The 15,349-nt window shown below is 47.6% G+C and overlaps 1 protein-coding gene across 2 annotated transcripts in view; it reads right to left on the bottom strand.

Moving 5' to 3' along the window:
* Nucleotides 1–13,875, bottom strand: part of RNF19B (ring finger protein 19B) — a 58,858-nt gene extending 44,983 nt beyond the window's left edge. The window contains exons 1-4 of one of the 2 annotated variants that reach the window (XM_063954128.1): nucleotides 13,235–13,875; nucleotides 805–1,010; nucleotides 327–471; nucleotides 82–244 (exon numbers count right to left, since the gene is read on the bottom strand). In XM_063954128.1, the coding sequence (XP_063810198.1) occupies nucleotides 82–244; nucleotides 327–471; nucleotides 805–1,010; nucleotides 13,235–13,785 (1,065 nt within the window). In that variant the 5' untranslated portion in view covers nucleotides 13,786–13,875. The remainder of the gene's footprint in view (nucleotides 1–81; nucleotides 245–326; nucleotides 472–804; nucleotides 1,011–13,234) is intronic. The other variant, XM_063954129.1, reaches the window with a different exon arrangement.
* Between the last annotated feature and the right edge of the window lie 1,474 nt (nucleotides 13,876–15,349).

Raw genomic sequence — 15,349 nt, 5'->3', positions numbered from 1 at the left:
AGACCAGCCTCATCTGTTAATAATACACACAGGCCCATGGATCCAAAGAATCCATATCTATAACCCCACAGTTTAACCAACCTTTCTTCCCACGTAAACTGGGATCCCAATGACCATAGCAGGAATGGCAATTCCAGCAATTAAGGATATGCCAACTGGAGCTCCAATCAGAGTGCCCAATTGCCAGATGATTTTCTTCTTCCTGCTCCATGGCTTTTTACCCCAAAATGTACACCCTGAGGGGCTGTAATGGTGCAAGAGAATACATTTAATGGTGGGCTATAAATGTTCTTGGAACATAAGGTAGCATTGTATTGTATAATTACCTGAGGTAGTGGAGGTCTGAGATCTCCTTCATACACAGCCAACAGAATTCACAGCCGCACACTGCACAGGTCATGTGATTACAGCTCCCATCATTCATCTTGATGATGTAAGCACTGCATCGGGGGCAGGATTTCATATCATCAGCTGGGAAAATGAGATATTTGTTAGAAGGACACTCCTGCTAACAATCTCCCTAGTTTAACATCTAACCTTTGGTCTGACCATGCCTTACAACGTTCTGTGCAAATTGTGCTACAAATACGGACTGGACAGGATTGCAGTTGAAGCCAATTATAATGTTTGCATTTACAAGCATGTTATCCCCATTTAGCGATTTTACTTTAGGAACTGTTACTATCATACAATCATTCATACACAACAAAATGTGCAAGTTGCAAGAATCAACCTTGTAAGACTGCGTAAAGTTAAAAAAAAAAAAAAAAAAAAGTTATACAACCATCATATTAAAGTACACACCTGAACCAGACTCTTGGCCATAGCTGATCCCAGAGGGGTGTTTTCGTCGCACACCGAATGATGGTGCCCGCTGCTGACGTGCCATGTCACAGGTTTGATTTGGGTGCCACACATGTTTGCAGTGGTAACAAAATTCTGTTTGGCAGCCTTCTCTTTCACAAGTCAGCCTGGGGCAGCTGGCACACCCATACGCAATCACTGCATAACTAAAACACATGTACTTGGTCAGCAAACCTTTATTAGAGATGAGCAGTATTTAGGAAACAAAAAAACAGTTCTTCTTAAAAATAACGATTGATATTCAACATGCTTACATTTTTAACATAATATTCCTTATTATTGGAAATCAATGGCATTAACGTTTTTACAAATTAGACTATACTTATGTCTATATGTACTGTATTCAGAAATCGGTAAATATATGTTATATTCAAAAGTGACCTACAGTATAGTGAAAACAGTAAGGGGGGTATCCTCTTAAGTCGCAGGAATTTATTGCAGCTAACTGGTTGCCCGTGTGCTATCATATTAGCCCCAATAGCCGGCACTTATCCTCCGATGCACTTATCAGCAGGAAAAGCCAAATCCTAGATAAGGGACTATTTTTTTTACCACGATAAGTGACACAAAAACACATCACTATGTAATTGGATACTGGTAATACAAAATTAAAAAAAAGATTTAAAAAAATATATAATAATAATAAAAACCACAACAGGGGCTTTTCATGACCACAGTATTATCGCCACTAAATGGAGACCCCACTAAGTATTTTAGGAAGACGCCACCTGAAATATATAATTTTTCCTGTCTGCTCTGGTTGTGCAATTCAGAGGTGTTCTTTTTACTAACATTTTTCGAAGGCACAATGGGTCACTTGCAGATAGGCAATGCCTATGAATTGCTCACAATACAGAGCAAGTTAAAATGAATTTAGGCCAGTGGTTCCCAAACTCGACCCTCAAGGCACCCTAACAGCCTACGTGTAAAGGATATCCATACCTAAGTACAGGCGACAATTAGTACCTGAGTTTGATCATACCATCTATGCACAAACATGGATATTCCCAAAGCCTGGACTATTAGGGTTTGGGAACATTGATTAGACAATGGTCCTAAATTATTCATCCACTTAAATAGGCTCAGCAGATATGATCCTCTGGACATATAAACAGAAACTAGTGTGAACTGCTGCCTACAGTAGGTCTCTAATTGACTCGCTCCAGACACTTTACCCTGGAGAAGAGACAGCGTGACAACTTGCAAATAATTGAAAGTGCTCCAGAGAATCCACAATTAAAGGCATACTGCATCTAAAAGTGACTGATAAAGTGATATATTGGTGACTTATACTACCTATGTTTAGCTATCCCAATCTAACTTGACTGGTAATTTATATAATGCTCGTTTAGGCCAAACAGAGAACGCTCTAGGAACTATGGAACAGTGAAAATAGCACTAACCACAAGCAATAGCTCCAGCAATTCCACAGTCAACATCACTTTCAATTAGAGAAGAGCGGGTTTGGATTTACTCGGTTCTTAACGCCAGAATTATCACAAGTTCTTTTTTTCTGGATTTTTCTTATTGGCTAACCAAAACACGTGACGTCCGTGAGCCAATAAGGAGATTCGGGTAAATCGGAGTAAAACCGAACCCGCTCATATCTACTTTCAATGCACCATGAGTACTTCCTCGAAGAAACAGAGCACTATTGCCCTCAAGTATGAGCTGTATTCAAAAAGAGTGTGGTACAGCAGATCTACAGGCATTAGGTTGACCCCATATGTTCAACAGTCACTAGGTTGACATGGCAAGGGTGCATTTTTGGGATTAGAATGGATAGTTTTTGCACCCGGGACCACCAATTTTTGAAACGCTTAGCTCGCCACACTTCGGGCACGGTGTCTCGCTCCACTTGCCACAAGGTTACGAAAGCTTATGATGTGTGTCACACAGATAGGCAAGTAAGGAAAAAACAAGAATGTGCCGACTATCATCATGTCAACCATATGAACCAAGCGACCTTTTCCAGCGTCGACCAGTTGTCCATGTTGACCTTGTGTCTGTTGACCATATGGGGTGACCAATAGTCCAGATACCAATCAACAAGCATCTTTCTAACCTTACAATACCAAGCATACCAGGTTAAAGAGGAAAGTACAGTTCCTTGTTTAATTGTGCATCATCATTACTTGCCATAGAGGAGCTTGGACACACAATAAGGCCTGATTTAGCAGGAAGAAAAAAAATAACCGCCCAGTATGTTTTTGGAGAACCCAAACGAAACCCTTAAACATTGATGGAGAAACATACAACTGTACAGAAAGCACTCTAGTCATATTAAAAACAACCACACCAAAGATGCTAACCACTGTGCTACCCACTAAAGAAAAAAAAAAAAAATTGGCTGAAATATCTTAATTCCATATAGAGTGACGTCTAACATCACAATCATACAACTGGGTGTGATTCATTGGGTAGACCCTAAAAAGGACGACAGTGTCTGGGTTGACCCCAAAAAGTCGACACAGGGAAAAGGTACATGTGAAAAAGGTCGACATGTTTTTTTTAAATGATTTGTTTACTTTTTTTTGGTGTCGTTTATGCCGTAAAGTGAACGGGAACCCCAATTAGTGAACCGCATACCCTCGCATACTTCAGGAAAGGTGCCTCATTCCGCTACCGCTGCATGGATGGTAAAGTATGAAAAAGTGGTCGACCTTAGTGTGGTCAATCCAACAACCGCATACCCATGCAACTGTACCACCATCTAATGCTCAGTCTGTGGCCTCACTTGTTTTCACTACGCTCTTCCCACAATGGCACTTGCTTGGTAAAAACCTGTCCTCACTAAAGGCCCATATATACGGGCCGATGCGGGAGAGATGTGTGCTGAGCGAACCGCTCAGCACACATCTCTCCCGCCGCTCAGCACGATCTGTGCTGAGCGTGCGGGGGGAGACGAGGGGCCGCTCATTTCACCCAGCAGGTGAAATGAGCGACCCGCTAGATTGGCCTGCACAGCAGGCCAATCTAGGAGCAGCGACAGCGATGCGCGGGGCTGCGCATCGCTATCGCTGTAGGGGGTACACACGGAGCGATAATGCTCAAATTCTAAGCAGTCTAGTCAGATTGCTTAGAATATCGCTCCGTGAGTACCCCCCTTAAGAATCAAATAAGTGACCAGACCAAGGTCAGGAAGCAGAATGAACATTAATTGCAAGTACTTACAGTATATAATTATAAAACTTTAAAATATTTTTCATTTAAATGATTGCATTAGATTTTGCAGAGTAATGCAAATAGGATTTTGTGCTACTTAGTTTAAATCAGATGCTGGCTTTGTGTCAACCAATAGAGGTTAGAAGTTAAATACACTTTTATCCCTTTCACATCGCCAATGCCGGATCCCACCCAGGAATTGGAAATGGGTCCTTCCCGGGTGGGATCCGGCATTAGACTCTAACTGCAGGTTTACCGACCTGGCAGTTTGCCGAGTCGGTTGCCATAGCGGCGGGGGGCGGAGCCGGCACTGGTAGATGAGCTCATCTCCGTGCCACCTCTCCCTATGTAGTGAATCCGTTCACGCTGCCACTGACCCGGTATTCGACCCGGGAATAACATTGCTTTATTCCTGGGTTGAATTGCCGGGTCAGGCGATCCGGGACTTCGACCAAGGCGCTTTCACACCGCACAGCAACCCGTGTCGACAAAGCAATATGCCGGGTTGATACCTGGTTATTTGTGCGGTGTGAAAGGGATATTTAATAAGGTAAGTATTCATACATTTAACCTGTAAATTAAAATGGAATATTTTTCTTTTAACTGAACAGTTAAATAATCTTTAGGCTAAATATAGGAATAACAGGCATGCACAAACATGGATGAGCTTCAGGTCTACATTTGCTCTCCATACCATATTATCGCTTCTATCAGCCTACATGCGATGTTGGATGTTGTATGGTGATGATATATGTTGGTATGTGGTGTTTTGAGCTACACACATTTTTGTGATAGGAACGGCATAATGTTACTGTGGAAGTCGCCGCCACAGGGATCGACCTGGGAAAAATCCGGGTTAAATGTGCTGTGTGAAAGATGGTTAGGAGCCTTAACCCGGAAATTTGCGATTTTTCTGTCTTATAGTGGTATTAGACACACATTACATAATTCACCACACAATAGAAGTTCAGGGGTAAAACAGCATGACCTCTCTTTTCTCCTTAATGAAGTCCTATTGTATGGGTGAAACGCATTCAAGCTCACTGCATACATTGGCAGAGGAGTATCCATACCATTCATTTCACTCTAGTCTGTGGGATCCAAAAATGAACCAGACTGCAAAGGTGAAAAATACTTAGTAGGGTTAGGTCAGAGGTTCTCAAACTCGGTCCTCGGGAGCCCACACAGTGCATGTTTTGCAGGTAACCCAGCAGGTGCACAGGTGTATTAATTACTCACTGACACATTTTAAAAGGTCCACAGGTGGAGCTAATTATTTCACTTGCGATTCTGTGAGGAGACCTGCAAAACATGCACTGCGTGGGCCCCAGAGGACCGAGTTTGAGAACCTCTGGGTTAGGTGATCCAATCATGCTGCCATGTTTGTTTGGCTGAACTGAAAAGAATAGTCTAGGCAGATTAATAGGGTGGTTTGGGAATGTGCCTTAGAAAGCCAAGTATTCCCAGAAATCTTTTAATCTTGAAGGCTAGGGATAATCTTTGTTCTATGAGGGATAGAAATACGTATGTTTAATATTAAAGGGAGTTAGACATGCAAAATAAACCCCAGCAGGGAATATTCTGTAAGATTTACTAAAGTTTTTAGACAAGTGTTGGTGTTACCCAGAGCAACCAATAAGATTCTATCATTTTGTAGCATGCAATAGAGAAATGATAGCTAGAATTTTATTGGTTGCTATAGGCAACACCACTTGTCTCTTTTAGAGACTATATTCAATGGGTTGCATTCTTGCAACAGTCTGTCCGCACAAGTGCAATGTAATGGAATGGAAATGGAGTACTGGGTTAGACAGGTGGTATACAGTAGGTCACAAGATGAGGTAGTAAAGGAGGTTTTGCACTTTTTATGATAATCGTCCAGCGTGTACGCACAGTATTGTTAACAATACGTGCTCCAGCAGGTCGTTAACAATATCACCTATCGTCCGAACATGCAGGTCAATCCAATAATATCGTCCAAAACTGCATGTTCATGGTTGTGGCAGGATGAGGTCACTGAACAATATCATTAGCGATAGCGTTCAGTGTGTATGCACGATGTCCTTTGCCTGGGAGTTCAAAGGCAAACACTGACGATATCACTCATGGAGCATATCGTCTAGGGGATCCGGTCTGTAGGTCGACAATGTTTAGGTTGACCACTATTGGTCGACAGTCACTAGGTCGGCATAATTTCTAGGCAGACATGACTTTTTCAATTTTTTTTCTTTTTTTGAACTTTTTCATACTTAACGATTCACGTGGACTACGATTGGAACGGTAATCTGTGCCGAGCGAAGCACCTTGCCCGTGTGAGCGGACATGGTGCACTAATTGGACTTCCTGGTCACTGTACAAAGAAAACGACACCAAAAAAAAAAACATGAAAATCTCATGTCGACCTTTGGAACTGTCGACCTAGACCATGTCGACCCAGAACCCCCGTCGACTTTCCAACCCTGTTGACCTAGTGCCTGTCGACCTATAGTGGTCGACTCAAACATTGTCAACCTAGAAACTGTCGATGCAATAATTCACACCCATTGTCTAGTGTGCACCCAGCTTTAGAAGCAAAGAAATTGACTGTAGCAAATGCAAGCGGTTTGATGCAAAAGGAGTTGTAAGAAACCCATAAACAGGTTTGTATTTCATAACGCATATGTGTGTTACAGTTTCACAAAATGTTCATTATAGCACATCAAATCCTGTTAAGGCTTATTCAAGTAATATTTTCATTTTGTCATTTTTGCATGCCGTTCATGTGTCTGACTCTAAAGGTGCATACACACGGTGCGTAGTCCATATCGCAGGAAAATAGAGAGCATATTGCCCTGTGTGTATACATCTTGCAATGCTGATGCGCGTTCCCGCGGGATTGGCATCGCAAGAAAAAAAAAATAAGATTTTACTCACCGGTAAATCTATTTCTCGTAGTCCGTAGTGGATGCTGGGGACTCCGTAAGGACCATGGGGAATAGCGGCTCCGCAGGAGACTGGGCACAGCTAAGAAAGATTTAGGACTACCTGGTGTGCACTGTCTCCTCCCACTATGACCCTCCTCCAGATCTCAGTTAGGATACTGTGCCCGGAAGAGCTGACACAATAAGGAAGGATTTTGAATCCCGGGTAAGACTCATACCAGCCACACCAATCACACCGTATAACTCGTGATATGATACCCAGTTAACAGTATGAACATAACAGAGCCTCTCAACAGATGGCTCAACAATAACCCTTTTAGTTAACGATAACTATATACAAGTATTGCAGACAGTCCGCACTTGGGACGGGCGCCCAGCATCCACTACGGACTACGAGTAATAGATTCTTATTTTCTCTGACGTCCTAGTGGATGCTGGGGACTCCGTAAGGACCATGGGGATTATACCAAAGCTCCCAAACGGGCGGGAGAGTGCGGATGACTCTGCAGCACCGAATGAGAGAACTCAAGGTCCTCCTCAGCCAGGGTATCAAATTTGTAGAATTTTGCAAATGTGTTTGCCCCTGACCAAGTAGCAGCTCGGCAAAGTTGTAAAGCCGAGACCCCTCGGGCAGCCGCCCAAGAAGAGCCCACTTTCCTCGTGGAATGGGCTTTTACAGATTTAGGGTGCGGCAGTCCAGCCGCAGAATGTGCAAGTTGAATCGTGCTACAGATCCAGCGAGCAATCGTCTGCTTAGAAGCAGGAGCACCCAGCTTGTTGGGTGCATACAGGATAAATAGCGAGTCAGTCTTCCTGACTCCAGCTGTCCTGGAAACATATACTTTTCAGGGCCCTGACTACGTCCAGTAACTTGGAATCCTCCAAGTCCCAAGTAGCCGCAGGCACCACAATAGGTTGGTTCACATAAAAAACTGATACCACCTTAGGAAGGAATTGGGAACGAGTCCTCAATTCCGCCTTTCCCATATAAAATACAGATAAGGGCTTTTGTATGACAAAACCGCCAATTCTGACACACGCCTGGCCGACGCCAAGGCCCACAGAATGACCACTTTCCACGTGAGGTATTATAGCTCCACGGATTTAAGTGGCTCAACCCAATGCGACTTCAGGAAATCCAACACCACGTTGAGATCCCACGGTGCCACTGGAGGCACAAACGGGGGCTGACTATGCAGCACTCCCTTAACAAAAGTCTGAACTTCAGGCAGTGAAGCCAGTTCCATTTTGGAAGAAAAATCGATAGAACCGAAATCTGGACCTTAATGGAACCCAATTGTAGGCCCATAGTCACCTCTGACTGTAGGAAGTGCAGAAATCGACCTAGCTGAAATTTCTCCTTTGGGGCCTTCCTAGCCTCACAGTACGCAACATATTTCCGCCATATGCGGTGATAATGGTTAGCGTTCACTTCTTTCCTAGCTTTAAATAGCAGAGGGATAACTTCCTCCGGAATTCCCTTTTCCTTCAACCGCCATGCCGTCCAACGCAGCCGCGGTACGTCTTGGAACAGACAGGCCCCCTGCTGCAGCAGGTCCTGTCTGAGCGGCAGAGGCCATGGGTCCTCTGAGATCATTTCTTGGAGTTCTGGTTACCAAGCTCTTCTTGGCCAACCCGGAACAATGAGTATAGTTCTTACTCCTCTCCTTCTTATTATTCTCATTACCCTGGGTAAGAGAGGCAGAGAAGGGAACACATACACCGACTGGTACACCCAAGGTGTTACCAGAGCGTCCACAGCTATCGCCTGAGGGTCCTTGACCTGGCGCAATATCTTTGTAACTTTTAGTTGAGGCGGGACGCCATCATGTCCACCTGTGGCCTTTCCCAACGGTGTACAATCATTTGGAAGACTTCTGGATGAAGTCCCCACTCTCCCGGGTGGAGGTCGTGTCTTCTGAGAAAGTCTGCTTCTCAGTTGTCCACACCGGAAAAGAACACTGCTGACAGTGCTAACACATGATTTTCCGCCCATCGGAGAATCCTTGTGGCTTCTGCCATCGCCATCCTGCTTCTTGTGCCGCCCTGTCGTTTACATGAGCGACCGCCGTGATGTTGTCTGACTGGATCAGCACCGGCCGGTGTTAAAGCAGGGGTCTAGCCTGACTTAGGGCATTTAGTTCCAGAATATTTATGTGTAGGGAAGTCTCCTGACTTTTCCATAGCCTTGGAAGATTCTTCCCTGTGTGACTGCCCCCCAGCCTCGAAGGCTGGCATCCGTGGTCACCAGGACCCAGTCCTGTATGCCGAATCTGCGGCCCCCTAGAAGATGAGCACTCTGCAGCCACCACAACAGCGACACCCTGGCCCTTGGAGACAGGGTTATCCGCAGATGCATCTGAAGATGCGACCCGGACCACATGTCCAACAGATCCCACTGGAAAATCCTTGCATGGGACCTGGCGAATGGAATTTCTTCGTAAGAAGCTACCATCCTTCCCAAGGCTCGCGTGTATTGATGCACCGACACCTGTATACGTATTAGGAGGTCTCTGTCTAGAGACGACAACTCCTTGGACTTCTCCTCCGGGAGAAACCCTTTTTATCCTGTTCTGTGTCCAGAACCATACTCAGGAACAGTAAACGCGTCGTAGGAACCGGCTGCGACTTTGGAATATTCAGAATCCAGCCGTGCTGTTGTAGCACTTCCCGAGATAGTGCTACTCCGCCGAACAACTGCTCCCTGGACCTCGCCTTTATAAGGAGATCGTCCAAGTACGGGATAATTATTTCGGCCATTACCTTGGTAAATACCTCGGTGCCGGGGACAGACCAACGGCAACGTCTGGAATTGGTAATGACAATCCTGTACCACAATTTTGAGGTACTCCTGGTGAAGAGGGTAAATAGGGACATGCAGGTAAGCATCCTTGATGTCCAGTGATACCATTAAATTCTCCAGGCTTGCAATAATCGCCCTGAGCGATTCCATTTTGAACTTGAACCTTCGTATATAAGTGTTCAAGGATTTCAATTTTAGAATGGGTCTCACCGAACCGTCTGGTTTCGGTACCACAACATTTTGGAATAGTAACCCCGGCCTTGTTGAAGGAGGGGTACCTTGATTTCACCTGCTGGAAGTACAGTTTGTGAATTGCCGCCAGTACTACCTTTCTCCGAGGGCAGCAGGCAAGGCTGATGTGAGGTAACGGCGAGGGGGAGTCGCCTCGAACTCCAGCCTGTATCCCTGTGATACTATTTGCAGAACCTAGGGATCCACCTGTGGGCAAACCCACTGGTCCCTGAAGTTCCCGAGACGCGCCCCTACCGCACCTGTATCCACCTGTGGAGCCCCAACGTCATGCGGTGGACTCAGAGGAAGCGGGGGAAGATTTTTGATCCTGGGAACTGGCTGCTGGTGCAGCTTTTTCCTTCTTCCCTTGTCTCTGTGCAGAAAGGAAGCGCCTTTGACCCGCTTGCTTTTCTGAAGCCGAAAGGACTGTACCTGAAAATACAGTGCTTTCTTAGGCTGTGAGGAAACCCGAGGTAAAAAAAAATTCTTCCCAGCTGTTGCTGTGGATACGAGGTCCCAGAGACCATCCCCAAACAATTCCTCACCCTTATAAGGCAGAATCTCCATGTGCCTTTTATAGGCAGCATCACCTGTCCACTGCCGGGTTTCTAATACCCTCCTGGCAGAATGGACATTGCATTAATTCTGGATGCCAGCCGGCAAATAACCCTCTGTGCATCCTTTATATATAAGACGACGTCTTTAATATGCTCTATGTTAGCAAACTATTATCCCTGTCTTAGAGTATAAATATTATCTGACAGGGTATCAGACCACGCTGCAGCAGCACTATTTATGCTGAGGCAATTGCAGGTCTCAGTATATAACCTGAGTGTGTATATACAGACTTCAGGATAGCCTCCTGCTTTTTATCAGCAGGCTCCTTCAAGGTGGCCGTATCCTAAGACGGCAGTGCCACCTTTTTTGACAAACGTGTGAGCGCCTTATCCACCCCCTAAGGGATATCTCCCAACGTGACCTATCCTCTGGCGGGAAAGGGTACGCCATCAGTAACTTTTTAGAAATTACCAGTTTCTTATTGGGGGAACCCACGCTACTTTACACACTTCATTCATTCATCTGATGGGGGAACAAAACACTGGCTGCTTTTTCTCCCCAAAAATAAAACCCCTTTTATGTGGTAATTGGGTTCATGTCAGAAATGCGTAACACATTTTTCATTGCCGAGATCATGTAACGGATGTTCCTAGTGGATTGTGTATATTCTCAACCTCGTCGACACTGGAGTCAGACTCCGTGTCGACATCTGTGTCTGCCATCTGAGGTAACGGGCGCTTTTTTGAGCCCCTGATGGCCTTTGAGACGCCTGGGCAGGCGCGGGCTGAGAAGCCGGCTGTCCCACAGCTGTTTTACGTCATCCAGCCTTGTAAGGAGTTGACATTGTCGGTTAATACCTTCCACCTATCCATCCACTCTGGTGTCGGCCCCACAGGGGACGACATCCCATTTATCGGCCTCTGCTCCACCTCCACGTAACCTTCCTCATCCCACATGTCGACACAGCCGTACCGACACACAGCACACACACAGGGAATGCTCTGACTGAGGACAGGACCCCAGAAAGTCCTTTGGGGAGACAGAGAGAGAGTATGCCAGCACACACCAGAGCGCTATATAATGCAGGGATTAACACTATAACTGTGATTTTTCCCAATAGCTGCTTGTATACACAATATTGCGCCTAAATTTAGTGCCCCCCCTCTCTTTTTAACCCTTTGAGCCTGAAAACTACAGGGGAGAGCCTGGGGAGCTGTCTTCCAGCTGCACTGTGAAGAGAAAATGGCGCCAGTGTGCTGAGGGAGATAGCTCCGCCCCTTTTTCGCTGACTTTTCTCCCGCTTTTTTATGGATTCTGGCAGGGGTATTTATCACATATATAGCCTCTGGGGCTATATATGGTGATATATTTGCCAGCCAAGGTGTTTTTATTGCTGCTCAGGGCGCCCCCACCCAGCGCCCTGCACCCTCAGTGACCGGAGTGTGAAGTGTGTATGAGGAGCAATGGCGCACAGCTGCAGTGCTGTGCGCTACCTTGGTGAAGACTGATGTCTTCTGCCGACGATTTTCCGGACTCTTCTTGCTTCTGGCTCTGTAAGGTGGCCGGCGGCGCGGCTCTGGGACCGAACATCAATGGCCGGTTCCATACGGTCGATCCCTCTGGAGCTAATGGTGTCCAGTAGCCTAAGAAGCCCAAGCTACCACCAGTTAGGTAGGTTCGCTTCTTCTCCCCTTAGTCCCTCGCTGCAGTGAGTCTGTTGCCAGCAGATCTCACTGTAAAATAAAAAACCTAAAATATACTTTCTCTCTAGGAGCTCAGGAGAGCCCCTAGTGTGCATCCAGCTCAGCCAGGCACAGGATTCTAACTGAGATCTGGAGGAGGGTCATAGTGGGAGGAGCCAGTGCACACCAGGTAGTCCTAAATCTTTCTTAGCTGTGCCCAGTCTCCTGCGGAGCCGCTATTCCCCATGGTCCTTACGGAGTCCCCAGCATCCACTAGGACGTTAGAGAAAAGGACTGTGCAGGCAAGCCATCATTGATTATATCGGTGGTGCCGGGCTCCAGCCACATCGCATAGGCATTTCCTGCATCGCACCGTGTGTATGCACCTTAACCACTGCAGAACAGCTCCCACCCAACAGGACCTAAGAAAGGAACCCACCAATATAAAATAATGGTAGAGGAAAGCACTGGAAGGAGAAGATGAGCACTAAACAATAAAACAAATGTATTACCCCGAATAAGGTAGGACCAATAATCTAATCCACAGTAAGCAGATATGGTTTTCACTAGATTGACAATTGCTAAATACTGTTCTGTGAATACAGTCACACACCAAATCATTGCCATTTACACCGTTACCAAATGAGCCTGATATATAAAGCTGTATCACTCTTCTGTTGCTGTTTATCAATGGCAGACATAGCTAATGTTCTAAAATTGAAAATGTAAATATACACCAAGCAGCTATAACACATCCATGGTATTTATGCAGTGTGTTTGGTCCCTCTATTGTAGACACACTGGCACACATCCTGGCCTGTTCCACTACATACTGCTGCCATATTCGCGCTGCCATTCACTGCCCGTCACTTTGCACAATGATGAGGGGTGAGCAGACCCCACCATTATCCGTGAGAGGCTGCACCCTATGTACACCCCGACTTATACCATCATGCTGCTGCTAGTGCTGTGCCTCCCCCATCCCCCCGGCAGCCAGGAGCAGCTCTCACCCGCAGTCCGGGGCAGGGCACCATCTGCAGTCCGGGTCGGCAGCCAGGCAGCGACGCAGCAGGAACTCCTCGTACTTTCGGGTGAGCGGGGGGTCGCGCAGGATGGCCCGGACATGCTGGGGGCTGAGCCGTTCGGCGCACTCTGGACACCGCAGGTTCACCCGGCTCTCGGTGATCTCAATCCGCAAATACTGGCGCAGGCAGCGTAGGCAGGAGCGGTGCCGGCAGCTCAGTATCTCGGGCAGCTCCTCCGGGGGCTGACGTATTAGGCACAGTGGGCACTCGAGGAGGGAGTCCTGGCCTCCTGGGGATGAGGGTGGCACCGGGGCCGGCACCGCCGTCGGGGAGGGAGGTGATGGCGGGGGAGACGGTGCCGGAGGCTCGGGGACAGAGCGACTTCGTCCTGGGAACACATTGGGCAGTGACAGCAGCAGCCGGCGGCGCCGGGCCCCGGGGCAGGGGGGAGGCTCCGCGGAGCCCTCTGTCATGGTGAGAGAGGACCGGAGACTCCAAACCAGGAAGTGATCAGAGTCCCGGTCCGTTCTGCGCATGCGACGCTACGCCCAGGTGAGACCTGTGACAGGCACAAATGAGAGGCGAGCATGACGTCACCCAGTGAGGACTGTGCGCACGCACACAAGGGAGACACGGTTCCTACTGGCGGCTTTGAAGAGTTACGTCATGTGACGCGCACGAACCCTGCGTTGCTTTTACTGTGTGTACGTTCTCTGCTGTCACTGTTGTAAACATGCAGAGAGTTATTATATTAGTAGCGTTCAACTGGTACTTGGCTTAGTGTATGCCCTCGATAATTAAATGCTGGAGACATGAGTTAAAAACAAATGAAGCACTATAACTCATAGCAATTCCAAATGCCAACAATCAATACGGGGGTCATTCCGAGTTGATCCCTCGCTAGCAGCCGTGCAAACGCATAGTCGCCGCCCACAGGGCAGTGTATTTTAGCTATGCAAGTGTGCGAACGCTTGTGCAGCCGAGCAGTACAAAAACAGTTTGTGCAGTTTCTGAGTAGGTCTAAACTTACTCAGCCACTGCGATCACGGTAGATGCTAGATCCAAGGGACCTTTTACGCCAGGGTGAGGAGCCACAACACAAGGGGGAGGGGCTAGGCCAGCGGGATAGTACCTCTACTATCCACGCCACCAACTATTACCTTTAGTAAACAGGTGGCGAGCCACCGAGCCCGAAGCGTGGCGAGCAAAGTGAGCCCGCGAGGGTACTTTTCGGGTACCCTGTTCGTCCGTAGCTCCTCCCCCTGATGACATGTCTCCTCCCCTAGTGACGTCAGAAGGTCCCTTCTCCCACTCCGATTTAGTACCAACCCTGCGATCACTTCAGACTGTCCGGCCCCAGAATTGACGCCAGACACCCGCCCTGCAAACGCTTGGACACGCCTGCATTTTTCCAACCACTCCCTGAAACCGGTCAGTTGACACCCACAAACGCCTTCTTCCTGTCAATCTTCTTGCGATTGGCTGTGTGAATGGATTCTTTGTTAAATCCATCGCCTAGCAACGATCCGCTTTGTACCTGTACGACGCGCCTGTGCATTGCGGTGCATACGCATGCGCAGTAGTGACCTGATCGATGCGCTTCGAAAAACGGCAGCATGCGATCAGGTCGGAATGACCCCCTATCTCCTATATATTTGCCCAGATCTGTGATTCTGTGACTCATTTCCTAACGCTGGGCGGAGTCAGAGTCATTGAGTCATAGATCTCGGTGGCTGGATGCAGGGCATGATCCCTTAACTTTCTGGTGAGTGGTGAGCACGTTAAATATCGTGGATGACAAGCAGACGCACCTTAGACACAGAGGTCGCGCTCCCTGCCTGACCACACGCTGCTGCATTTATTTCCATCCTGAACCGCGCACCTGCCCCTCCCCCACCCGCGGCACCCCGCACACGCCCCTCCCCCATCAGCGGCCCCACGGCACCTGCCCCTCCACCACCCGCGGCACCACCCGCTTCCACCCCTCCCCCACCAGCGGCACACCCACATCCGCAGCGCTCACGGACCCCTCCCCCATCCGCGGCACCCCCACAGCTGCTCCTCCCCTTCTCGCAATGCATCCAGACCCCCTACCCCTCC

The sequence above is a fragment of the Pseudophryne corroboree genome, chromosome 2 (assembly GCF_028390025.1).
Source record: "Pseudophryne corroboree isolate aPseCor3 chromosome 2, aPseCor3.hap2, whole genome shotgun sequence".
NCBI lineage: Eukaryota > Metazoa > Chordata > Amphibia > Anura > Myobatrachidae > Pseudophryne > Pseudophryne corroboree.
This window is presented reverse-complemented; position numbering and strand designations above follow the sequence as displayed.